Raw genomic sequence first — 27,230 nt, forward strand, 5'->3', positions numbered from 1 at the left:
TCACGGTTGAATATCAATACCGGTGTACAATGTGTGATGATCAAATCAGGATAATTAGCATGTTTATCATTACGAAACGTAAACATTCCTTGTGTCCATTAACCAATTCTCCATAACCCCTCTCCTCCTGCCTCTTTCCCACCTCTAGTGACAACGGTTGTGCTCGATCCATCTCAAAGTTTGACACATTATTGTCACTCTTTCCTTCCTTCCTTCCTTCCCTCCTTCCTTCCTCCTTTCTCCTCCCACTTATGAGTGAGACATGCAGTATTTCTCTTTCTGTGCCTGGCTCGTTTCAATTGACATACTTTTCTCCAGCCTCATCCGTGTATCTGCTAATGGCAGAATTTCATTCATTTTTATGACTGGGTAGTATTCCATGGTGTATATATGCCACATTTTCCTTATCCGATCATCCATCAATGGACATTTACGTTGATTCCATATCTTGGCTATAGTAAATAGAGCTGCGATGAATATGGGAGTGCGGGTATCCCTTCGACATGATGATTTCATTCCTTGGGGTATATACCCAGTACTGGGATGGCTGGATCATATGGCAGTTCTATCTGTACCTGTTTGAGGAACCTCCATACTGTTTTCCATAATGGCTGTGCTAATTGACGGTCCCACCAACAGTGTAAAAGAGTTCCACTTTCTCTGCTTCCTTGCCAGCATTTGTTATTCCGTCTTTTTGATAATAGCCAGTGGAATTGGGGTGAAATGATATCTCAGTGTGGTTTTGATTTGCATTTCCCTGATGATTAGTAATGTTGAACGTATTTTCATATATTTGTTGGCCATTTGTATGTCTTCTTTTGAGAAATGTCTGTTTAGCTCCTTTGCCCATTTTTAAAAATTGGATTATTTGATTTTGTACTGTTAAGTTGTTTGAGTTCCTTGTATATTCTGGATATTAATCCCGTGTCGGATGTATAGTTTGCAAATATTTTCTCCCAGTTGGTAGGTTGCCTTCTCACTCTGATGATTGTTTTCATTGCTGGGTAGAAGCTCTTTAGCTCGATAGAATCCCATTTGTTTGTTTTTCCTTTTCTTGCCTGTGGTTTTGAGGTCTTACTCACAAAGTCTTTCCCCAGTCCTACACCCTGAAGCGTTTCCCCTGTGTTTTCTTCTAGGGGGTTCATAGTTTCATGTCTTATATTTCAGTCTTTAATCCATTTTGAGTTGACTTTTTGGTATACAGCAAGGTGTATGGGTAGAGGTTCATTCCTCTGCAGATGGATATCCAGTTTTACCAGCACCATTTGTTGAAGAGGCTGTTCTTGGTACCTCTGTCAAAGATCAGTTGGCTGTAAGCATGTGGGTTGATTTCTGGCTTCTCTATTCTGTTCCAGTGGTCCGTGTGTCTGTTTTTATGTCCTTGGCTAGTTTGAATGGTTCTGGAATGAGGCTCTCAGATAACTTCTGGAAGTTCTGTGGGATACGGAATTTTAAAAAGAAGAGTATAATTGGATGGAAGCTATGGATCTGACCTTGAGAACCTGTGTGACCTTGGGCAAGTTAGTTAATCTCTCTGGGACCAGTTTCCTCATCTGACAAGTGGAGGACATAGGACTGTTGTGGAGACTATCTGAGGCAGGCGATGTCATGTGCTTCACACGGTGCCTGGCACAGAGGAGTCACTTGCGGTGTCTGTTGCCAGGAGCCTCCTCACTGGTCTCTCTGATTGGTCTCTCTGTTCCTGCCCTTGCCCTCTGCAATCTGTTCTCCACAAAGCAGCTTGCAGGTCATTTTAAAATTTTTCTTCTTTTTAAAAACTTTATATGTACACATTTTCACACACAGACACACACACACACACACACAGCCTACTATTATGTAAGCAATAATAATAATAATAAACTACCATAGGCCTTGCGATACGCTAGGCATTGTTCTCAATACTATACAATTACCAACTCATGTGTCACCAGAACCTTAACGAGGTAGGCACTATCGTTATCCCCATTTTATCGATAAGGAAACTTAACAGAGAGACAGTAGGAGTCCTGCTCTAGGTCACACAGATGGTAACGGGGGTTTGAACCCAGGCTGTCTCCATCATGTTTGCTTCTTTGGGGGGCTCTGTTTACTTCCCTGCTATATCGCCAATGTCTAGAACACTACCTGGCATAGAGGAGGTGCTTAACAAATTCCTGTGGAGGTCATATTCTAGTAGGGCAAGACAGGCCGTAAACAAATGAGTCAAATATACGTGCATTTTTAACATTAATATGTAATGCCAGATTGCTTCAGACTGGTCTTCAAAAAATATGATCCCTCCAATGGCTTCCCATCATGTCCAGAATGAAATATGAACTCTGTCCCTGGCCAGAGGCCCTCCATCACCTGGCCCCGCCCACACCTCCTACACTCCCAGCACAGTGACGCTATCTCTGCCCACCCAGGGAAAGCAACCTGTCAGCCCCTACTTAGTACATCCCCTTCACTCCCAGGGTTTCTGTGTGTGTCCCATATCGCCGTTCATTTATTTTTCAGCTTCCTGTTTTTCTGTATACCGACCTACTGTTCTTCAAGCGCTAGAATATACTGTCAGCCTGGCCGCCGGATGGAGCCACCGGTTTTCCCTACCTCCCAGTCTTTGTGCGCGCAGAGCAATTCCGCTACGCATCCTGTCTACCCATTCAATTACATGTGCCACCCCGTCGACGCTCTCCAAGTTCAAGACACGAAATCCTTGCCGGCTAGAAACTCTTCCTTAATTGGATAGTCCCCTGCGCGCCGTGAGAAAACTGCTGTCTGACGTCTTAGGGTTGCCGGCCTCCGCAGAACAAACTAAACACCTGCTCTGTGCGGCCGTCCTGGAGGGAGGAGACGGGGAAGGCGCGGCCATCTCGCCTAGGAGCGCTGACGTCACCTGCGCGGCCGCCGTCCGTCTGCGCCTGCGCCGCGGCCTCGTCGCCTTCTCGGCCCCATGTTGACTCCCGGCGGGCGCCATGTCAAAGGCACCACTGAGCGCGCGCAGAACCTGCCCCGCTGGGGTGCCAGAGTCGGTCCGGAAGCCAAAGTGCTCGCCGAGCCCCGAGCTTGTAAAGGTCTCCTGAACGGTGGACAGATATTCTGTTGTCGAGAGAGAGTGAGTTTGTGGGGCGAGCGCGAGGGGCCGTGGGCTGAGTGCTGGGGCGCTCAAAGGTTGAGTGAAGGGCGGTTGGTGAGGGTCATTGATGTGTGCGTTTGGTGGCCGAGTGATGGGGAACCCAAGGGTCCGGGAGTGAGGGTCTGGGGGCTCAATGGTGGACAGAGTTATGGGGCTAGTCGGGATTGCGGAGGGCCTATTCAAGTTTGATTTTTACACATTTTCCAGCACAGTGAGCTGCACCAAAGGTTCCTGCACATCCCTCAGGCCCCTCTTTGGATGCGCCCTGCCTTCCCGCTGCCCCCTCCCCTTGCCCAAGGCCCAAGGTAGGGAGGTGCCTGGTGTGAATGCTCCAGCCGAAGTGAATCTGCACCCGAAGGCCCCTTTCCGGCTCCAGGGCCCAACGTCCCCAGCGAGGTGAGGAGAAGGAAGAAGAGGCACGTGAGAGGACCCACCTGACCCTGGGCCTCGCCCAGAGTTTGGGACCTGGGAGGGGCGGGGCATGGTGCTGCGAAGTCTGAGGGGGATGGGAGCGATAATAGAGACTTTTACAGTCCCGTTGATTGGAGATTAAGAAGTAACGTATTTGAGTTATAGGTTAATTAGGAAATAGAGGGAAAAAAACTCAAAAGGAACTAATTTTCCCACCCGGAAACATTTGAAAGTCCGTTCTTAGACATTTTTTAGTGTTTATAAGTGTATGCCCTTTAAACATTTAACATATAATTTTCGAGTGGGTTCCTGCAGTTTTATAATGTACTTTTTCTCATTTAGAAGTTTAGTGTAATCCAGCGTAAATTTTTTTCTATACCATCTTAAACACTTTTGAGATATGTGTACCACAGAGTACAAAGATAATGTGCACAGTTCCATGTAACATTTTTCTTTTTGGTCTTTTTTGTGACCAGCACTCAGCCAGGGAGGGCACCGGCCATTCTTATATAGGATCCGAACCCGCAGCGGGAGCATCGCTGCGCTCCCAGCGCCGCATTCTCCCGAGTGCGTCACGGGCTCAGCCCTTCCATGTAACATTTGGAACAGCTGTGTAGCACTTCATCCCTTACATTTCTGTATTACTAATCCTTTATCATGGGTACACTTGGATCATTTAAATTGGACATTATTAAAGTTAATCCTGATATGAAGGTACCTACAGAGAAATTACGATATGTTATGATAAATGATTTCATTAAGGAAAATACCTATAAATACATTTAATGGGTCAGTATGCCACTTAGTATATACATGAAGCATTTTGCGTACAAGGTTCACATGAGGAATAGAGTCAAGAATACACAGGTCCGGGTTAAAACCTCATGTTTGCACAAACTCTTGCACAGAGCGGCCTCATGACCGGCTGGTGTGTGAGGGGATTTCTAGGCAGATAATTCTAGGAACTGAATGCCTGATGGGATCTTTCGTATGCTCTTCTCTTTTCCAGACGTTCCAGCTCAGCCTTCACACATCTCTGCTTTTTCCCAGGAAGACCAGGAAATGGCCAAACTCCAGGTAAGTATGTTGTCTGTCTCTTGCTATCTCTTTTTCACTTTGGATGTAATGAGATATGTAGGAATCTCTGCCCTAAAGTAGGAAATTACTTGTAAATAAGGATGAGGATCAGGGAGAATGAGAGGCCAAATTAGAATGCAGATGCATTGGAGGACTTCGGGTGGAAGAGACATTAAACTTGAGCTGCCGGTTTCCCTTTGAGGTTCCTGGCAGCCAAAGAGAAATGTAACCAGTATCTTGGCTCACCTTAGTCATCAGGAGAGAGCACAGAGTCCTCAGGGGAAGTCAGGGTTGCCTGGAATTGCATTTCAAAGCACTTCTTTGCCAGGTCTTCATGTGGGTAATGGAATTGTCTTCAACCACAGCCTGATGATAAATGCAGTTCCTGGTTTCCTGCAGATAGTCATGCACTGCATAACGAGGTTTCGGTCAATGATGGACCGCATATACAATGGTGATCCCATAAAATTGTAATGGCTATACCATATAGCCTACGTTCGTAAGTGTGTGTAAGTACATTCTGTGATGTTTGCACAGAGATGGTACTGCCCAACGATGCACTTCTCAGAGCTAACCCTGTTGTTAAGCGACATGTGGCTTTATTTCCTACAGCATTCCTCAGTGAGCGGGAGACATCATGTCAAAGTGTAATTTGGGAATGAAATCTCCTATGGAACTTACCTCTCTTTCATGTGACTTTCCTCTTACCTGTAGCCTCATGCAACCACAGATCTGTTCTGGGTCACTATAGTTTTATCTTTTCGAGGTATGGGAAGGGTCATAATCATAACCCGTCCTTTGTTCAGCATAATACGACTCAAGGTGGAGAGAAAACCTATGAATGTCCTGAGTGTTGAAAATCCCTCAGTGAGTATTCACTCCTTATTGTTCATCAGATCGCTCATACAAGAGAGGAACCTTATGAATGTAGAGAATGTAGAAGAGCATTCAGTAGGAAGGCACACCTCAGTATACTTCAGAGAATGCATACAGGAGACAAACTCCTTGAATGGAATGAATGTCGTAAATCCTTCAGAGAGGAATCAAGACTGCATATACGTCAAAGAACGCATGCAGGTGAAAAACCGTATGTGTGCAATGAGTGTGGCAAAACCTTCCAAGAAAAGACAAAGCTCATCATATACCAGAGAAACTCACACAGAAGAGAAGCCCTATGAATGTTCTGAATGTGGGAAAACCTTGAAATCCCCTGTGTGGGTGTTCTCTTGTACATCAGAGAACACACACAGGAGAGTAACCTTTTGAATGTAATGAATGTGGCAAATCGTTCAGAGAGAAATCAATGCTGCATAGACGTCAAAGAACTCACACAGGAGAGAAACGTTATGTGTGTTCAGACTGTGGAAGAGCCTTTATCCTTAAGGTGAGCCTCAGTGCTCATCAGAGAATTCATAGAGGAGAAAAACCTGATGGATGTACTGTACGTGGGAAAGTCTTCTGGAAGTCATATCTCATGTTCCATCAGAGAGCTCATACAAGAGAAAAATTTGAGAAATCCTTTGAATGCAACAAATGTGATAAAGCTTTCTTCCAGAAATCATATCTAATGATTCATTAGAGAGTTCACACAGGGGAGAAACCGTATGAGTGTAATATATATGAGAAAACCTTCTCCCAGACGTCATAGTTCATTGTACATCAAAGACCTCGTACAGGAGAGAAACCCTATAAATGTGCTAAGTGTAGTAGAGCCTTCAGAGAGAAGTCAAAACTCGCTGTACGTCAGAGAACTCGCCTAGGAGAGAAACTCTATGACTGTCCTGATCATGAGAAAAATCTTGCAGGAGCCAAAGCTCAGCATGGATTAAAGAACTCAGAGAGAAGAGAAACCTTACAAAAGAACTGAAAATGGAAAATCTTTCATAGAAAAGTCAAAGAAAAAGAAAAAGGTGAGGTGGGGGTTCATGCTTTAGCTAGGGTGATCAGGGAAAGTTTTCCTGAGGACATGATATATGAGCTTAGACCTGAAAATGAGGTGCCAGCTATACTGGGGGGAAGAGCATTTCAGGCAGAAGGAATAGCAAGAGCCAAGGTCCTAAAGCAAAAACCTTGGCCTTTGTACTTGTATCATGGGTATATATTGAAGGACCATTTTACATCAGAGAGGTTGTTCAAGACCGAAATCTTTTTTGAAGCCTTGAATATATGCGAGCTGTGAGTTGGAAGCCTAACCTCACCATGAAATCTGGTCACAGGTATCAAGCGAATCCCAATTTAATAAATTTCAATAAGCATAGTCCCTTGGAAATGATATAAGGGAAATGTGTTTCTAGACTTAATAGCAAACTCGCGTACAAAAGAATAAATAAAATCTACTATTGTTAAGAATAGCTGTTTTGTCTTTTCTCTTAATGGGGAATGAGTGCCATGTACAAGAAAAGAAGGGTTTACCAAATGATGTAAAGGTACAAATTTACACTTAACCACTAAAGGAACACCAGTTCAAAATATACTGGAAATGTTCTAATTTATTAGAAAGGATGCATAATCAGAACAATATAAAGAAAAGAGCACTAGGGCATCAAATCCAGTTTCCAGAAGTATCAACAATTAATAATGTCAGCATTTCCACCCCAGCCTGTTCTGTGGGCAAAATTTTAGCTGTGTTCCTACGCATGATCTTCTCCCTTTGAGAGCTTGTTCGTGCAGCCTTCCCAGAAATACTGTGAACTTCCCCATAGGCATTTAGAAGAGCCCTCTGTAGTGGATTGAATTAAGTCCTCTCAGTACTCACTGAAGCTTGAATTGTGTCCCCCAAGTTTTATGTATTAGAAGCTTAGCCCCCACTGTGACCATTATGAGGGTGGGAAATCCTGTGATGGTTATTGAAGGGTGGAGCCTTGAGGAGGTGTTGGGATTGTAGGACTGTGCAGTAGTGAATGGATTAACACTGGTGCTCAGGTGTGGTTCTGAGGGATTTAAAGGAAGAAGAGAGTCTCTGCTCTCTGCTCTCTCTGCTTCTACCATCTAGCAATGCGAGACCCCTGGGTTACTGGTGCCAGCATCAGATGGCCTATGGATTTCCAGCCTAAGAAACTATAAGAAACGAATTTCATTCTCTTTAAAACTTACCCAGTTCCAAGGATTTTGTTATAAGCAATGGAAACGGACCAATACACATTGTTTACTTAAATTCTCCAGAATTGATTTCTACACCTTTTGATGAATAGCTATCACATTCAGAGATCAGTGCCCAGAGTGGCGGCACTCTTTACGGACCCCCAGGGCGGTGTGTGATTTGGTTATCTAGGCTGGTTGGGGCTGAAGGCAGGATGAACCCAACTGACATTAAGGAAGGGGGCTCGAGATTTCCTTGGCGGGAAGTGGCAGCTAGCTGTTTTCTTCATCATCTGTGCTTATCCTGAGTGAAGTGAACACTGAAATCCAGGCTTTGGGTAGTTGAGTATCCAGCCCCAACCAAAGAATACAAAGGACATGAGGGACTGTTTCCTCACTGCAGTGGCTGCTTCCAATGGGGCCGGTACGAAGAGAAAGAATGGCAAGTTCAGACTCCTAAATTATCTGCTCAAGACACAGACAGAAACCCAGACATTCTGTAAAAAATTAGTACTTTGTGCACCCGCTGAATTCCCTGTCTATATTGCCAGTCTGTCATTTGAACCTTTGGACTCTGTATAGAAAGGGATGGGGTGCTGGTATTCAAATGGTGATCTGTGGGAGAATTTGGGACAGTGTGAATACGCTAAACTTCTGATTCCCACTGAACTTCTTGTGTAAGCTCAATCCAATTCCATTCTCCCCAGAAGAGACTCTATGTGCCTTGTTAAAGACCACCAAAATAGTGAAGATACAAAAGAGTTCTGTCACCTCCCAATGTGTATCCCTTTTGTAGTCAACCCTTTAGTGTACATTGGCTCCAGGCAATCACTGATATATTTTTGGTCTCGGTCGTTTTGCCTTTCCCATGGTGTTGTATAAATGGAATCATACCGTACTTAGCCTTTTGAGTCTGGCTTTTTTCACTTAGCATAATACATTTGCGGTTCATCCGTGTTGTTGCGTGTATCACTAGTTCTTTCATGTTGATTGCTGTGCAGTATTACATTTTGTGGATTCCAGGTTGTTTACCCATTTACAGGTTGAAAAGCATTTGCGTTGTTTCCGTGTTTTGGTGATTAAAAATATAGCTGCTGTATAAATGCTCATGTGCAGGCTTTCGGGTTTACGTAAGTTTTCATTTCCTTGAAGTAGATATACCTGGGAACGGAATTGCAGGATTGTATGGTAGTATATGCTTAACTTCATAAACAACTGGAAAACCACTTTCCAAAGTGGCTGTGCCATTTCACATTCCTGCCTATGATAGGAGACGTCTGGTTCCTCACCAGTACTTAGTATTGTCGGGTTTCTTTCCCCATTCTAATAGGCATATAGCGGCATCTCGTTGCGGTTTTAATTTGCAGTTCCCTCATGACTAATGATGTTGAGCATCGTTTTATGTGCATATTTGCCATTTCTATATCTTTTTTTCAGGATGTGTCTGTGTTTTGCCTTTTGTTTTTTTTCAGTTTTGAGAGTTCTTTATATATTCTCAATACAAGTTCTTTGCCAGATATTTGATTTGCAAATATTTTCTTCCGTTCTGTAGTGTGTCTTCTCGATCTCTTAACCATGTCTTGAATTTTGATATCACATCTAAGAAGTGTTTGGCTAACCCAAGGTCAAAAAGACTTTCTCCCATAGTCTAGAAATAGTGTAGGTTTAGACGTTACATTTACGTCTATGATCCATTTTGAGTTAAATTTTATATATGTTGGAGACGTTCATTGATGTCCTATTTTGGGCATATCAATATCACATTGTTCCAGAACCATTTGTTCAAATAGGAACTCCCATTTTCCATTGAATTGCCTCTGCGTTTTTGTCAAAAATAATTTGTATATATAAAGATCTAAAGTACATTTAAATATAACAGACGTGAAGTCCACAGTTTATAAGTGTACAGCTTGATGAATTATTACAAAGTGAACACACTGTGTAGCCACCACCTAGGCCAAGATATAGAACATAATCGGGACCTCAGAATCCCCCTTCATGCCCTCTGCCTAAATCTCTGCCACCCACAAAAGTAATCACTGTCCTGACTTGGATTAGCCTTGCCTGTTCTCTTACTATATATAAATAAAATCATGCAGTGTGTACTCGTCTGATTCTGGTTTTTTTGCTCATCAGTACATCTGTGACAGTCATCTGTGTTGGACATGTGCAGAGCAGTTCTCCGGGTGGCCTTGCGCTGATGTTGTCCTCCCCTTTTTCTCACTTCTACTTCTCAAGAATAATTGTGGAATGTGCTGGGAATGTAACATCCTGAGATAAAGAGGGGTCTGGCTTGAACAGCCCAGGCTCTGTCCTGGACCCGGCCCCCCTATAACCAGATGTCTTAAGTGCTTTAGCTCAGTGGGTCCTGTGGCCCTGGAGGTGTAAAATACAAGGCAGGCAGCTTTCTGGGGTCCCTCAGCTGCGGTGGAAGTGGGGCATGTTTAGACTACGTTTGCCCCACACAGCTTTCCTGAGCCATGGGGGACCAACTCACAATGAATCTGAGGCTTCTGTTGTCACTTGCTGCCTATCTGTAAGTACTAAACCTGTTCCATGTAACTTGTCCTAGTCACATGTGCGTGGGTGTTCCGTCTCACCAGACTCAGACAAACCGGTAGCCAGCGGCCATTAACATGCTTCATTCACAACATGTGGTTGTAGTTTATTCATTTTCGTTAACACACAGCATTCCATTGAATGGATGTGTCACAATTGGCCCATTCTACTGCTGACACACATTTGGATTTTTTCTCATGTTTTAGTGTTAGAAATAGCGCTGTCGTGAATATCTCGGTACTTGCTTTCTAGAGCACATGTGCTTGAATTTCTCTACGGTGTGTACCTAGGAGTAGAATTGCTGGATCGTGGTGTATGCAAATCATTAAATTTAGGAAATAATGCCACTGTTTCCCAAAGTGATTATAGCAGTTTACATTCCCACTAACAGTGTGTGAGAATTCCCATTTCAACACACTGTGGTATTTTAGTCTGCTCAGTTATGACTTTTCTGGTGGGCGCATAGTGGTGTCTCAAAGTGGCTTACATTTTCATTTACCCGACTGCCAATGGGGTTGAGTACTTTTCTGTTTACCTGAGTGGTAATGAGGTAGAGTACATTTTCTCATGTTCGTAGGTCATTTGTTCTCCCATTTAGTGAACTACCTATTCACTTCTCTTGGTCATTCTTCTGTGGTGTTTGCATGCTTGTTATTGATTCATAGGGGTTATTTATGTATTTTAGATAAGAACCCTTTATCAGTCATGAATATTGCAGATAATGTTCCCATCTGTGGCTTGCCTTTCTCACTGTACTGCTCTTAGTGTTTGAACGCTTACAAGACTTTTCCTTGGTGAATAGTACTTTTCATGTTTTGTTTTAGAATTCTTTCCCTATCCCAAGCTTATGAAAACATTTTCCTGTATTATTTTACCGATGCTTTCTTGTGTTTCCTCTCACATTAGATTTACACTTTACTCGTAGCTGTTTTTTGTGTATGGTGAGTGGGACAAAGAGATTTCATTTTTTACCATATAGATATTCAATAACCCGGCCACATTTATTGGAAAGATCACCTTCTCCCCGCTGCTTTACTGTGCCAACTTTTTTATAAACCAGGTGTCTATACACGTTTGGAATCTCTTTTGACTTCCACTGGACTATTTTCCTATTCTTGTGTTAATATCACATTGTCTAAAATATTCTATTACTTAATGGAATCGTTTTTCTACTGTGATTTTTGATTCTCCCACAAAGGAGATCATATGAATTAGGCATCCTATAGTAAGTCATGACGATGAACTGGGATCCCAGTGAGAAATTCCCCTACATTCTATCCTCATCACCCAGTGGTCAGCATTTTAGACTAAAAGTAATGTGCCATCATAGGGACTAGTGACATTTGAGGACGTGGCTGTGGATTTCACCCAAGAGGAGTGGCAGTACCTGAACCCTCCACAGAAGACCCTGTACAGAGATGTGATGCTGGAGACCGTCAGCAACCTGGTCTGTGTGGGTAAGAATGGCTTTCTTGGGTCAATTTGCTGTTTCTGATTATTGCCTCCAATAGAGGGCCTTTTCTTTCTTATTCCCTCCCCCACCCCACCCCCATTCTCTCCTGACAAGATGTTTGTGAACTCAAAACCCAGGTTGAATGGTTTGACTTTACCACTTTGTCAAGCAATAGGTCCCTTGTGCTGCCCCAAACTGCAGCTTCCTCTGTCTCAGAGGCTCTGAAGACCAAGGAGATATTTCTGTCATTTCTCATTAACAGGGCAGCAGGTTACTAAGCCAGACCTCATCCTCAAGTTGGAGGTGGAAGAGCCTTGCCAGGCAGAAGGAAAAATCCCAATTTGGACCTTTTCGGGTGAGTAGGATTGTCCCAGGCTCTGGGGACATGAGGTGCCTCCTAGCCGATCAGTCAGGGCTTGGGCCCTCTAAACGGGCTTTCAAGAATATCTCGGGAAAAGGCTGTGGCCCTTGGTGCTGCTGGAGGACAGGGACATGAGCTCCTCACATACAAGACAGACACCCCCTCCCATGTCTCACACCCACCAGAACAGTTTCCTTAAGTTGGTGCTCGCCTGCAAGTTTCTGCACTGTTCCTTTTGTCCCATCTACTTTCTGTCTCTCGGTTTTTTTCTATTCTGAAGGTTTCATATAAATGGAATTGCGCAATATGTGGCCTTTCTCGTGTGGTTTCTTTCATTTGGCAAGTTTTCAAGGTTTATCCACTTTGTAGCATGTATCAGTACTTCGTTCCTTTTTATGGAGGAATAATATTCCATTGTATGGATAGACCACATTTTGTTGATCTGTTCTTCTGTTGATGGCCATCTGGGTTCTTGTCACTTTTTGACTATTATGAATATTGCTGCTATGAACATTGATATACGATTTTTCGTGGTGATGTATGGTTTCATTTCTTTCATGTAGATAAATAGGGTTAGAATTGTCCCATGTGGTAATTTTACATTTATCATCTCGAGGAACTGCCAAACTGTATGAATATCCTGTTCCTTAAACACTCTTACCCAGTAGTTTTAATATTCACTGATGATTCGTGCCTGAATCAGTTACTACTAAGTTGGTTGATTCTTATTTTTTCAGTGGGTTATCATCCATTGCTGTCACTGTTCATTTTCATGCTCAAATTGTCCTCAATGTGACTAATAGGCGTCCCTTCAGGCCGGTGTCTCTGTCCTATTGCCATGTCCCTACCTTTGTTTGAGCACTTCCTCACTTTCTTGCACAAACATATGTTCCAGGTTCATCTTGTATTTTCCCTGTTTTAGGGCTGGAATTAGCAATTTCTCCAAAGATTTCTGATTTCAGTTAGTGGGAATGGTATTTAGAAACCAGTTTCTTGGTGCTGGGTGTACTCGTAGCTACTCAAATTCTTATCTCTTATAATCTATAGATGATTCCCCTCCATGTCGTTTTTCCCCGTGGTATTTCCTTTTTAAGTAACTGGGTCATTTTTCCTTTAGTTTTCCACATTCTGGATTTGGCTGTTCAATACCCTGTGGTGGTATTTAGCATGGTTGTCTGTCCCCTGTCTTTCTTGTCAGTTGGTAGTTAGATGTAGAAGATGGATCAGATTTTGTTTTCTACTTTGAGCAAGTTTACTTCCCAGCTACTTCCACCAGGAGGCATGTAATACATGGTTGTCTTTCTTTGTTCTACGTTAGATCCATGAATTCATTAATGGTTGCAAAATGGTGATATTCTAATTCTATCATTCCTTCTCTTGGGTGAGCTGAAAGATTCTAGAAAGAGAAACTGCCCCCTCACCTATTTGCTTACTGTGAGTTACACATACAGAAAAGTTTGAAGAGCCGAGCCAGGATTTGCTCCTGGACTAGAGAGCCACAGCACTAGCTAAGCACATGGGCCATACTGCTGCTTACTACTGAAGGAGGTTCAGATTCAGCAGATCCTTGGGGGAGCTTGGGTCTCATCAAGAGACCTGGTCTTCCAGTGGTTTCGTGTTCATTCCTGGTAAGAAGTGGTGCTTTGCTATCCAAAGAAAGGAAGTCACAGGGAAGGAAACCACAGCTGCACAATCCATTTTAAAATTCAGTATTGCTATGGAAAAATGTTAACATTATTGAATCTAAGTGGTAATATGAGTATTTATTATACTCTTCTTTCAACTTTTCTCTATGCTTGAAAACTTTCATAAAAATTTTAGGGGGAAATTGAGAAGAAAAGTGAACTATAAAAGTCGATTAAACGCTAAGCGTATGTGCAAAAAACTATTTACCATATTTCACTGATTTCAAGATACCATTGATTTAAAGCCATGGCACTGAGAAGGGAAAATTGCCACCAATTATTCTATGGCATATCATTCATTGTAAGGTATATCTGGATTCAGAGATGTTGAAATGGAAAATAATGTGCATCTTCTACTTGACCAAATATGAAATTAAAAGCAAGCCTTTGCAATTTTAACCATATAAATGAGTGGTACAGATAACAAACTACCTTAAATATTAATAAAAATTCAAATCAGAAGATAAGAGTAAGCTTTTGTGGAAAGACTGACGTGCCTATTGAAAGTTATCTAGATTCTCAATATAGCAAAATGTGGAGGACAAGGTCGTGTGGGTGAAAGAAGACGAGGAGGGGTTCAGAGTTCGTAATAGGTAGAGTTTTTAGTGGAAATAGTGTGGACGGGAGCAGAGAAGGTGGTGCTGGTGTTGAAGAACTGTGAATGCAAGCTCGGAAGCATACACAGGTGAATCCAGATTAAGCAAAGATTTACAGGATTTTCTTTCTTTTTGACAGGTTACTTATTCTAGATTTTTGTCTCTCATTCACTGAGAATGTGGATTGAGGGTTGGAAGACTTGAATCCAGGAATCCCACTGTTGTGTTTTTACCTAGGTGGAAATGGTATACGTTGGGTCAGTTAAGAGTTCATGTGATAACCGAAGATTTAAGGGTGATAAGGTTCGTAGAGGTGATGGAAGTCAGAGATGATATATAAGTAGAGGTAAGAAGGACTGAAATGCCAGGGTAAGATTGTTCTTGGTAGCAAAAACTCCAACAGGTAGGAGGTTAGCAAAAGACTCTCCCTCCAGGAACTCTGATAAAATGAGATATTATCAGCTTTCATATGGCAGGGCATTTCTAAAGAAGGGCTGTTCCGTAATGTCCAAGTATTAAGATGGTTTATTATACTTCTTTCTAGAAGTCTGCAAAGTTGAAAAACAGATTGAGAGACAGCATCAGGATGACCAACATAAATGTCCATTGACGCAAGTTGGATTCTCTGACAAGCAAACAATTACCACCAGGAGTGGCTGTGTCTCTAATGAATTTGGGAACACACTATATCTGAGTACAAAGATTGCTGCTTCAATGCCAAGACCCCATACACATGAATCATTTGGAAATAATATCGTAGATGATTTAAACGTATTTAGTGGAAGCTTTGCAGAAAAGAAGCATGATAATGGACATGCAAGATTATTCTTCCACCCCGAGTATGAGAAAACAAACCCTGGAGTGAAACCCTGTGGATATAAAGAGTGTGGGAAAGCCCTCAGGCAAAAGAAAGGTCTTAGTGTACATCAGGGAATTAAAAATGGAGAGAAGCACTTTGAATGTACTGTGTGTAGAAAAACATTCAGCACGGAATCACACCTAGTTATACATTGGAAAACGCATATGGGAGAGAAACCCTTTGGATGTACTGAATGTGGAAAAGCCTTTAGCCAAAAATCTTGGCTTATTAGACACCTGAGAGTTCATACGGGAGAGAAACCCTTTGGGTGTACTGAATGTGGAAAAGCCTTTAGCCAAAAATCTCACCTCCTTACACACCTGAGAACTCATACAGAAGAGAGACCCTTTAAGTGTTCCGAATGTGGGAAAGCCTTCAGAGAAAAGGCAGCTGTCATGGCACATTACAGGACTCATACAGGAGAGAAACCTTATGAATGTAATGAATGTGGGAAAGCCTTCACTCGGAAGTCAACCCTCATTGTCCATCAGAAAACCCACCCAGGAGAGAAAACCTACAAATGCTATACATGTGGGGAGTCTTTCCTACAAAAGCTTGATCTAATTATACATCTTAGTACTCATACAGGAAGGAATCCCCATGAATGTAGTGAGTGTAAGAAAACTTTCAAGTCTAAGTCAACCCTTATTGTGCATCAGAGAATTCATACAGGAGAGAAACCCTACAAGTGCAATGAATGCGGAAAAGCATTTTCCTACAAACCATATGTCATTGTGCATCAAAGAATTCATACAGAAGAAAAACCCTATGAATGTAATGAGTGTGGCAAAGCCTTCAGACACAAGTCAACACTCGTCTCACATCAGAGAATTCATACAGGAGAGAAACCCTACGAATGTTCTGTTTGTGGCAAGGCCTTCAGAGGAAACTCAGCATTCACTGTACATCAGAGAACTCATACTTGAGAGAAACCTTGTAAGTGTACAGTAGAATGTGGGAAAAACTTTATCAAAAAATCAAACCTCACTGAATGTCAGAGAACCCGTACAGGAAAGAAAGCTCACGGGAGAGGCCAAAGCCAGAAGTTAAAGCTCTTTGCACGTTAGATACAAAATCCACGTCTGTTATGTACACTGAAAGAAAGTTGTGTTGATTTAATTAATGTTTTACAAGTATGTTCTGATTTTTGGTTTAAAGATGGGGAGTAAAGTCACCCTTTCTTATATTTGTCTCAGTCTTCACTCAAAAGCTGTAAGAGAAAAGGCAGCAGAAGTATAATCTCTGTATCTGACAAACTTAGGAGATAGCTGAAACCCTGAGGAGAGGACTGCCCAAAGCAGAGGAAATCAAGCACCAGTGCAGAAGATTTCAGAGAGAGTGCTCAAGGCTGCGGATGCGAGACAGCACTGGTAAGGATACTGAGCTGAGGTTCAGGTTCCACTCCAAGGTGTAGAACCGTAAACAAATATGTCAATGGTAACAGAGTACATGGAAAGGTAAGAAGTAGCATGTGTCCTAGACCATTTGGGGTCTGAGGAGAAAAAGGCAGGGGCCTTGACAAGGAATCACTCAGAAAGGCCATATTTGCAGAAAGTGGTCTGTACTGATGGAAGGAACAGTTGTGATGCTGGGGAAAGACAGGGGACTTTTCCTTGTGAAGAGCCCTACAGCTGCCCCTATTTACTGACTTGGAGAAGGAAAATCTGAAGAACTAACAGATGTGGGAAAAATAATCCCAGTTGTTAGAAAAACTGTTATCTGCCTAGAATGTGGCCCCAGTTTCTTACCCCACATGAACCTCCAGCAAATAGCAAGTCCGGGACAAGCTGTTCTCATTCAGAGAGGAATGACTCGAAAGGAATCAAAACCACAAATGCACGTGGGTTTGAGCCAGCAGTTTAACTTCTAGTAATGTATATACTCGTGCGTTTACAAAATGATGAACACGCACAGGCATTCGCTGATGCTCTGTGAAAACAAAACATTGGAAGCTGTCCAAATGACACCACCAGCGTTTTGATTGCCACAATTGTGCTATATTGATACAGAAAACTCCTTGGTAGACAAAAATGAATAAAAGAGAACTTTGCATAGTGATGTGGGATACTCTCCAAGTTACGTTATTAGGTAAGAAAAGCAAGGTGTGGGATGCTAAGTATAACGGGCAACCGTTTGTGTATAAAAAGGAGAAGAGTGGTATTGTGTATGTAGAAACTATCCCTGGGAAAACACAAGCTGGTAACCCTGATTATGCTGGAGAGAGGGAAAGGGCGGTGGTGGGTGGGGGAAAAGAACTGGGAAGGAGACAACTGTGTGTCCTTTCATAGCTTTTGAAGATTGTAGTATGTGGATGTCCCATCCTTTCAAAAAATAAATAAAATGTTGAACAAGCATATTTTATTCTATTACTGTCATGATGAGTTCAGAATCTAGACGTTGGATACCGTAACACTTAAGATAGATATGCTCAATGTGTTTGTTTTGTTCAAGTGAATAAATTGAAAAGCAAGGCAGACAGAAAAACAGACATTCAATCAATTCCAGAGGCATAGAGGTATTATCTTCCTGGGGGTGCCAAATACAGCAATGCTCAGGTGAGCAGGGACCACATTAAGTAAACCTAAAATAATTGAGACTGGGAGAGGTTTTATGTTTTTAGTATGCACAGTGCCATCTGTGAAAAGATTGTGCTAAAGCTCACCACTGTCTTTCCACACCTTAACAAAATGATTAAATTTACTTCCTTCATACACACACCCACTCGCGCACACGCGCAAACACGGAGACTTTTTACAAGATGTATAAAACATGAATCTCTGTCTGTATATATAAAAAAAAAAAACATGAATCTTCTCAGAGGTTGAGTAACATGGTCGCAAGGTCACAGTCCTGGTGGTAACACCTGTTTTCTAAGGTGAGAGCCAGATTGAGAGCGATGGTCTGACACAGCCAGAGACCACGCAGTAGGACATTTGCTCCAGAACATGATGTCTTCCTTGTGAATTACTGTATTTACAGCCCTCATGCTTCTGTGGTTTTTCACCAGGGCCATCTTTGTGGTGGAACTAGGCAAACCAGGCGATGTAAAACCCGGGGCTGGGCAGTGTTTAAAGTTTTCAAAACAGGTGGATGACTTAGAACTGAGACCCTGTCTGCGCCCTCCAGGCATTCTGTCTTTCCCTGAATTATGCTGCAGGAAATTGAGCCATGGGCTCACTTTTTTTATGAACCACGCGAGTCAAACATATTACATTCGGTGCCTTTCCAATGAGAGGAAATGTGGAATGAGCAGCTTCCTACTGACAGAGAATCTTCTCTGGGTCTCAGGTCCATTAAAGGTAATCCCACAGAGGGGAGGAGGTTGGATCTCCCCATTTCTGGTGGATCTTGGGGGTCCTGCTTTCTGGGACACAAATGGCATCCTGCTGGGCCACATGTGGGTGAGGCATAGACCCAGAGGGGAATCGGTGGGGACGAACCGCAGGACGTGAGTAAATGGTCTGGAATTAGGGGAATGGGGGTTAATGAAGGGCCCACCGGAGGTGAATGGGGTAAAGAGGGGCAGATTGGGTGAATAGGGGAGAGTAGGGGGAAATGGGGAGACATCCAGTGGAGTGAGCTGCTGGAGAAGAAACAGTCAAGTGTAAGTAGCATGAGTACGGTCAGGGAGAGTGGGAGTGGGCAGGATGTGAGTGGGCAGTGTGAGTTTTCTCAGCATTCACAGTGGAGTAAATGAGTGACGTGCGGCATGCTGTGAAGTGTGGTGGTGAATGGGGCTGATTGAAGAGCAGCGCAGGTGAGTGGCAAGATGTGGCACAGTGTGAGTGAGTGAAGAGGAGTGATGGGCAGTCGGGGTGGGCAGAGTGCTGGAATGGGGTGATGGTGGGTGCTCTGTCAGGTGAGTAACGGGGATCTGTGCTATCGGGTTATAGGATCTCGGGGCTTCAGCCATGCCAGACCTTGTGGTGGCAAGGGGGAGTGGGTAGGGCCTGAGTGGAGGAAGCTACAGGTGGTCACTGGGGTTTCTGCACAAGGAGAATCTGCCTCGACGGCTCCGTGTTTACCACAGGTGTATGGGATGGGAAGAGCCTGTGCGCTGGAGACAGTGCTCGATGAACGTAACCTCCATGTTTCGTGTTTTTCTCGTACTGTTATTTGTATACACTCAGGGAGAGGCCCCACCACAGGAGTTATCCTGAACACCTCTCCCAAATCAGCTCTGCTGTGCCTTAGGCTAGCCCTAATCACTGCAACCCCCCAGTTAATTATGCCGATTTGTGGTCTCACTGCTTTAGCCAAAACTTGGAATGTAAAATTAATTCTTATCCATTTGGGATCCCCTAGATAACCCAGTGATCCATGATTGACCCTATATCCACCCAGATCAGTGCTGGGCCCCTGATACTTTAACCAATTATCTCATATTATTGTCTTATTTCTTTAGGGAAATTCTCCAAATTCTCAATTGTGATCTCTTCTCTCCTCATCTTTTGGGGCCTCTTAACATGAGAAATTCCCTTGATAGAATGATAGTCTCCAATATGCTACCAGGCAAGATACCTCAGAGGCCTTGGAATAGAAAGGCTCATAGACCAAATTAAAATGCTTGAGTCACATGGCTTATAGAAATTTTAAAACAAAATAGAGTGTGGTGTTGCAACAACAGGGTCAAGGGCTAAGATCACTATATCAGCCAGCCACCAAATTAAATAAGAATACAAAATACATTTTGAAAAAGAAGCAAAGGAAAGAGGTGGGGTAAGTTAACACCCTTAGGATGGGGAACAAACAGGGTGAAGCAGCACATTTCTTGAATCCGGCGATATTCCGTGTTCATTCTCTCAAACGAGCACAGGAGTTGAGATTTGAACAGGAGGCCCAGTCACACCGAAGGTGCTCAGGGCCAATGACACCTCAGTTACCTGAGCTGTATGTAGCTCACCAGTTAGCTTCCTGAACGCTGATGTTTTATCTGTTTTCAGCGGGACAATACTGAGTGTCACCAATTGATGGCCAATTGAAGTATAATGTAGTTCAGGTGGTGGGATACCTCACGACATGTCTATAAGTTATAATCCTGTTTGTCCTAGCATATATTCCATTTATTCTATTTATCTTTAGCATCTCTTGCAAGTTACTAACTCACTTGCTTACTATATTTAACACATCGTGTGCATTCTGCCTGTGTCTCAAAAGATACTTGATTATTCCTTATCTATACTTCACACATTCGATGGGTTTTGTTCATATCTCCTAAGCGCCTAGCTTACTAACCATCCGTACTAAGCACTTCTTAGGGATTTCCTCCATCACATTTCTTTTGTGTCCCCCAGAGGACAAACAATAGAGAAAATCAAAGCTGGTTTTTGGAAAGATTAATAAAAACAAACTCTAGAATGATCAAGAAAATAACACATTTTCAAATATCCACGATATAATGGACATCACTATAGACTATAAACATTAAAAGGGTAATAAAGGAATTATGAAAAAGATTTATGCCAATAAATTTGACAATTTTGTTAATGTAATTAATAAAGGAGAAAAACCATATAATTTCTATAGATACAGAAGAAAGGGAGTTGATAAAATTCAATATCCAATCACAATATAAGTTTTTAGCAAACTAGGAATAGAAGAGAACTTCTTTAGTATGATAAAGGGTGTGTTAAAAAAACAATGGTGATGCTGGAGAAACTTTCCTAAGGTTGGGAAGGAGACAAATAGTCCTGCTGTGCCCACTTCTATTCAACATCACACCGGAGGGCTGAGGCAATGCAATAAAGAAAAAGAAAAGGAGTAATGACTGGAAGTGATTAAATACAATTTCACCCTCTGCAGCTATCATGTCCATAGAAAATCCAAAGGATCTATAGATAAACTAAAAATTAGTCAGTGAATTTAGCAAGGTTGCTACATATAAGCTCAACCTACAGAAATCATTTCTCTTTGTACCAGCAACAAGCAACTAGAACAAAAAAGGACACTATAACTTCAATTTGGGGGAAGAGAAACAACTGACCCAGAAATGGAGATCCTTGAAAGGAGGAGTTTGAGTTTGGGTGGGGTGGGATCTGATTGTGAAACACAAGGAGAAAACACCATGAGGCTTTTCACAAGAATGAGAGAAGTAGATGAAACAGACGTCACAAAGCTGAAAAAGAACAGATCTGTAATGTTTGAATACATAAGGAAAGGAGTTGAAGACAGTTGGAAGGAAGGAAAGTGAAAAGGCCAGGGAAGGGGAGAAAGACCTAGAAAGTCTCGTTCCAGTTGGAGGCGGCAGGGAACAGGTCCTGAGGACAAGGAAGGGAGGCAGGGTTGTCTGTCAAAGCTAAGCAAGGAACAGAGGGAGGCTGATATATCTTTTTATCTGGGGGTCTCACCCCCACGTCCTATAACCAGGAGAGGCCCACCTCCTTTAGGGAAGACATGGTACGTCAACGGCAAAGGAGTCAGCCTCCCACTGGCTAGCCGGAATCTTCCTTCTAACCACCATCCCCAGGCTTTCTAGTGCTCACTCACCTATGCAACTTCAGCTTTTCTCTCTGCCACCCAAGGCTCTTCTTTCTCAAATGTGAAAATCAGGTCTGGTTTGGTAACTTGATTCTCTGTTACAGGACATGATGCAGGATTTAAGGCCGCTGCTTGGCCATCAGGGCCTCTGAAGTCCAAGAAAGGGGCAGTTTCCACTTCAGAGACTACCATTTACACCTTGGCAAAGTCTGGCCATTTCACTTGGGAGGTGAGAGAACAAATTCGTCTTCTAGGGTCCAGAAGAGATGAGGAATCCTTCACCTCTGAACATTTCAGGACTTCAGAGCTGAGAAGTTCCCATATACCTTTTCCTCAACGCGCAGGTAGGACCACTGCAGATGGGGCCATCGTGTGTTATTCCAGGGGCCGGTGGCATTGGAGGATGAGACTGAAGCCTTCGCCTGCAGGAGTGGCAGTGCCTGGACCCTGCTCAGAGTCGTGTGTCTGGAGTTGTGGGACTGGAGTATTACAGCCACCTGGTCTCCGGGGAAGGAGAGCTTGCCCCGGTAATTTATTACTCATGCTTATCACGTGTAGGTTGTGAAAGCGACCTTCCGTCCTCAGGCTCCAATGCCACTGATCTTGCCACAGCACACGAGGGCTCCAGCTGAAGTAGGCATCCCTGGCTGATGAGGAAAAGACACATGGGAACTGCTTTCTTCCCTGTCCACAAAAAGGATGCCTGCACTCAACCCGGGTTTTCTTTCACGTTGGAGGAGAAACAAACATCTTAGAGCAACTTCTGTTTTCGGTGATGACACAGAACCTTTTAGCTGACCCAAGTCACTGTCGCCACCATCAGATGGACTTTGGACTTCCCAGCCTCAGATACTATGGCAATAAGTTTCATTTTCTTTATAAATAACCCAGTTGCAAGGATTTTGTTAGAAGCAATGGAAACGGACCAATACACATTGTTTACTTAAATTCTCCAGAATTGCTTGCTACCCTTTTGATGAATAGCTGTCACATTCAGAGTTCAGAGCCCAGAGTGACGGCATTCTTTACGGGCCCTCAGGGAGGTGTGCGATTTGGTTATGTAGGCTGGTTGGGGCTGAAGGCAGGATGAACCCAACTGACATTAAGGAAGGGGGCTCGAGATTTCCTTGGCGGGAAGTGGCAGCTGGCTGTTCTCATGCTCTTCTGTGCTTATCCTCAGTGAAGTGAACACTGAAAGCCAGGCTTTGGGTAGTTGAGTATCCAGCCCCGACCAAAGAATACAAAGGACATGAGGGACTGTTTCCTCACTGGAGTGGCTGCTTCCAATGGGGCTGGCCGGTGCAAAGAGAAAGAATGGCAAGTTTAAACTCTTAAATTATCTACTCACGACACAGACGGAAACCCAGACATTCTGTAAAAAATTCGTACCTTGTGCACCCGCTGAATTCCCTGTCTATATTGCCAGTCGGTCATTTGAACCTTAGGACTCTGTATAGAAAGGGGTGGGTGCTGAGTGCTCGAACGGTGATATGTGGGAGGATGTGGGAGAACGTGAATACTTGAAACTTCTAATTCCCACTGAGTTTCCTGTGTCCGCTGAATCCAATTCCATTCCCCCCTGAAGAGACTCTGTCTGCCTTAAATAAGTCCCTGTAGTGACCTCCACTGAGACTGTTACTTTTTTAAGGGAAGCCAATTCTCATACTCCCCCACCCCTCTCTCTCCAAACCTACACCTGTCTTGGGTACCAAGCACTTTGTGTGTTTTGCAAGCATTAATTAATTTAACCCTGCCAATAACCCCTTGAAGTACTATACTTAGTATCCTTATCCTTATTTTCCAGATGAGGAAATAGAGGCTCAGAGAAATCAAGTGCCTCTTTCAAGGCAACACATGTAGTAAGTGCTAGAGACGGTGCTTGAACCCAGGACAACTGATGGAGTTTGGATGTGCTGTACCCTCCAAACCTCATGTGGAAATTGGATCCCCAAAGTGGCAGTGTTGGAAACTGATTGAGTCATGGGGGTGGATCCCTCTTGAATGGATTAATGCTCTCCCTGGGGGAGGGGGTTTAATGGGTGAGCTCTCGCTCCATTACTTCCCACGAGAGCTCGTTGCTTAAAAAGAGCCTGGCACCTTCTCTCTCTCTCTTGCTTCCTCTCTCTTTCTTCCGCTTGCGATGTGATCTGTTTGTACCTGCCAGCTGCCTGCCACTTTTCCGCCATGTGTAGAACCAGCCTGAGGCCTGTGCCAGATGCACCTGTCCCAGAGTAGTAAGCCAAATAATCCTCTCTACTTTATAAGTTACCCAGACTCAGGTATTTCTGTGATAGCAACACAAAACGGACTAAAATAACAACATATGCTCTTAATTACTGCAGATCTCTCCCCACCTCAGCACAAGTGATATGGTCTCTCTTAATTAGAGCTTTGAATATATGGAAGAAGTGACTGAATGGGGGTACTTGCAGGCACTGGAAACATGAAGAGAGTCAGGCTTCAAAGCATCTCTCGAATTGTTCATAGACACCATCCTTTGTTAAATTCTGGAGAGAAAGAAAAGAAAGGAAAAGAAAAACTCTATCTCTGGGAACACAAGTCATAGATGGATTTATCCTGAGCCAGTTTTCACATGCATGTCACACCCTTTGAGCCATTTAGATAAATCATGACCAGTGCAGTGCTGGGTCCAAGAAGCCCTGGGAAAGGAAAAGAGGGAGAGTATGGAGTGGACAGGTTGACGGGGTGGCAGTGCCACTATCCCCAGCTGCCCAGCGTCCGGGCCATCCCCATGAACTTACCAGGCAGCCATACTATCCTGTGAGGACACGACCCGCTTGGCACAGAAGATGTCATCCAGAATATGGTGGTTGAGCAGTTCTTAGGGGAAGAGAGGGACATGGTGATCTGGTGCATTGGGGATAGGGTGACAGTGTATGATGAAGGGCCCAGGGGATCTAGGTTCCTTGGCGCCTGAATAACTTTAACCACTTCATTGCCTGATTTTGGATGACCTTGACTCCCTTGTCAGCTGGTAATGAATTACCTGAATTGCGATGTTGGCTGGTTCTGTACAACCTTAACTCCTGTTGACTGATTTAGGGTGACCTTAACTATCCTAATGCGTGGTTATGAATAACCCCAAGCACCATACTGGCTGGTCCTAGACAACTTCATACTCCAAGTCAGCCAGCTCAGGATGGCTTCAGCTGTCACTGTGCCTGGTCATGAATGATCTCAACTGCAATACTGACTGGTCTGACATCACTTCATCTGCTATGTTGGCTGCCTGGGAACCTATTCAACTGCCATGTTGCTCAATCCTAGTGACTTCAAACACTGTGTTGTCAGGCCCTAGATAAACTCAACCCCCACTTTGACTGATTACGAATTACCTCAATCTCTTCTTGTCTAGTCCTGTTCAGCCTCAGCCACTATGGTACCTGGTCGTAGATGATCTCAACTGCCATCTAGGCTGGACTAGGATGACCTTAACTGCCCGGTGGTCAGTTATGAATGATCTCAACCGCCATGTCGACGAGCCACAGACATCCTCAACTGCCATTTTGACTAGTTATAAGTAACCTCAACCTCCCTGTGGATTGGCCCAGGACCTCAACCTCCATTTTAGTGTATCTAGTCGACTACCTCAACCTCCATGTCGGCTTAAACTGACCAATCTTGACTTGCATTTTAGCTAGTCTTTAATAAAGTCATTGTTCACGTTACCCTGTCTTAGACAACCTCAATAACTATGGATCACAGTCCTGCACAACTTCAAACTTCAAGCCAGCCGCTTCTGGGCAATCTCTTCTTTCATGTTGACAGGACTCAGACAAAGTCAAACCCCATTCGGGCTGGTCCCAAATACCTTCAGTCTCCATTTTGGACTGTCTTGGACAACTTCAACCACCATTTTGGCTAACCCTGAACAACTTCAACTGCTATTATGTTTTCTCTTCAACCACACCACACTCTTTCCTGGAAATTTCTCCCATTTCTGCATGGATGTAGTTTCTTTCTGTTCCTACACACAGACGTCTGCTTCTTCCCTCAGTGTGTGGGCACTCTCAACCCCAAATCAGAACAATCTTTCCCTATATTCCACATGCAGCCAAGTTCCCAGTTTCCTGAGTCTCACAAAACTGTAGCTTCCCTTCTGGGTAAGGTTTGGGAGCTCTGACTTCTCCTAACCTAGACGACCTCTCATTGTAGTCTGGGTAAGGATACCTGATGATGTCTCGAACAGCCCAAACATCTTTTCTCATTTCCCCATCATTTTTCTACTTGTTTCAGGAGATTATGGCTTAAACCACCTTTCCCTCCTTGTGTGGGGAGTGGGGCCAGGCAGGACTTCAGGGTATCCCCAGTGCTGCCTTACTCTGACAATCTATGTGGCAGAGGTTCTGGGTGGGTGTGATGCCATTGTTACACCACCAAGCGGAGCTCAGCTGGAAAATGCCATATTGACTGCTGCCATCGGGATTGTAGCCAACGAAGGACGTGTCAAAGCCACTGTCATAGTGTGCCAAGCACAACCCTGGACCAGAGAGAGGGCGGAAGGAGGTGGGCGTAGGGCCTGGGAATTGGTAAGTCTAGGATGAGGAAGGTGAGTACAGGGATGGTTGTCATCTCAGCTGTGAGGGTGATGATCTATGTTTGCTGGTGGTGATGTTGCTGACTCTGGTGACATATCAGTGATGGTGGAGATTATGGTATTCTCGGTGATAATATTGATGTTACTGATGGTAGAGTTGATGGTGATAAAGGCAATAATGGTGATGACATTAGAGTTACATAAACCACTCTTCGCGGTCAGTCAGGGAGAACAATGCCCTGGTCAGAGACAAGATAAATGACCAGAGGGACCTGGTTGTGAGTGTCATGGGTTGCTCGGGGCATGAACGGGACTTGGGGCAACTGGCATCTCACAGTCTCCAATGCCGTAGCCCTGGTAGCCGTTGAGGCCGGCCTTCTCCAGCTTCAGTGCCAGCTCGCAGCGTTCATAGATCTTGGCATCCACAGCAGCCGTCATCAGCATGGCCAAGGTCACTTCAGCACAGCCCCAGGCTGGCATTACGACACCCAGAAGCCCTCCTATCTGACTCTTTGCTCCAGACTCACCCTGTGCTGTTCAGTATTGGGGGCATTCCGGACCTCTGGGCTCTATGAACAACGCTCTAAGTGATAGATTCTGGAACACAGAAGCCAGGCGTCTGGACGCCTCACCACCTTTTCCAGTCCCAGTTCCATTCAAAACCAAGAGACAAAATATACTGACACATACACAAAGATGGAAGGAGACAAAGACAGGGAGAAACCCAGACATAGTACAAAGAGGTGCAGGGAGAGAGGGGTTGTGGCCAAACAAAGGGCAGACGGGTCTTGGGTAATAGGCCTCACGGTGAGGCCACGTTACCTTACAATCATAACACTGTCACACTCTACTCTCCTTAATCGTGCTCTACCATGTGATTACCGCCATTTCCACTTACTCTGCCCCTCATCGCCACCATTCCCTCCTCTGCTAGGTAGTCAGGGCTGTTCACCACACTGTAGCTACTACCGCCTCCTTCCATTTACTCACGGTCCTAG

The 27,230-nt window shown here is 43.9% G+C and overlaps 2 protein-coding genes across 2 annotated transcripts in view; one reads left to right on the forward strand and one right to left on the reverse strand.

Moving 5' to 3' along the window:
- Positions 1 to 27,230, forward strand: part of LOC134368020 (uncharacterized) — a 163,655-nt gene that overhangs the window by 87,000 nt on the left and 49,425 nt on the right. Inside the window, 6 exon segments of the mRNA XM_063084644.1 lie at positions 5,479 to 5,746; positions 5,836 to 6,047; positions 11,574 to 11,700; positions 11,959 to 12,051; positions 14,883 to 15,357; positions 15,439 to 16,090. Coding sequence (XP_062940714.1) covers positions 5,479 to 5,746; positions 5,836 to 6,047; positions 11,574 to 11,700; positions 11,959 to 12,051; positions 14,883 to 15,357; positions 15,439 to 16,090 — 1,827 coding nt within the window.
- Positions 16,870 to 26,712, reverse strand: LOC134367057 (sperm acrosome-associated protein 5-like). Its single transcript, XM_063083689.1, has 5 exons — positions 26,568 to 26,712; positions 26,017 to 26,175; positions 24,437 to 24,515; positions 24,258 to 24,334; positions 16,870 to 16,916 (listed from the first exon to the last, which is right to left on the reverse strand). The coding sequence occupies exons 1-5, from the start codon at positions 26,710 to 26,712 to the stop codon at positions 16,870 to 16,872; spliced, it is 507 nt and encodes a 168-aa protein (XP_062939759.1).

This window comes from Cynocephalus volans, chromosome X (assembly GCF_027409185.1).
Source record: "Cynocephalus volans isolate mCynVol1 chromosome X, mCynVol1.pri, whole genome shotgun sequence".
Classification (NCBI taxonomy): domain Eukaryota; kingdom Metazoa; phylum Chordata; class Mammalia; order Dermoptera; family Cynocephalidae; genus Cynocephalus; species Cynocephalus volans.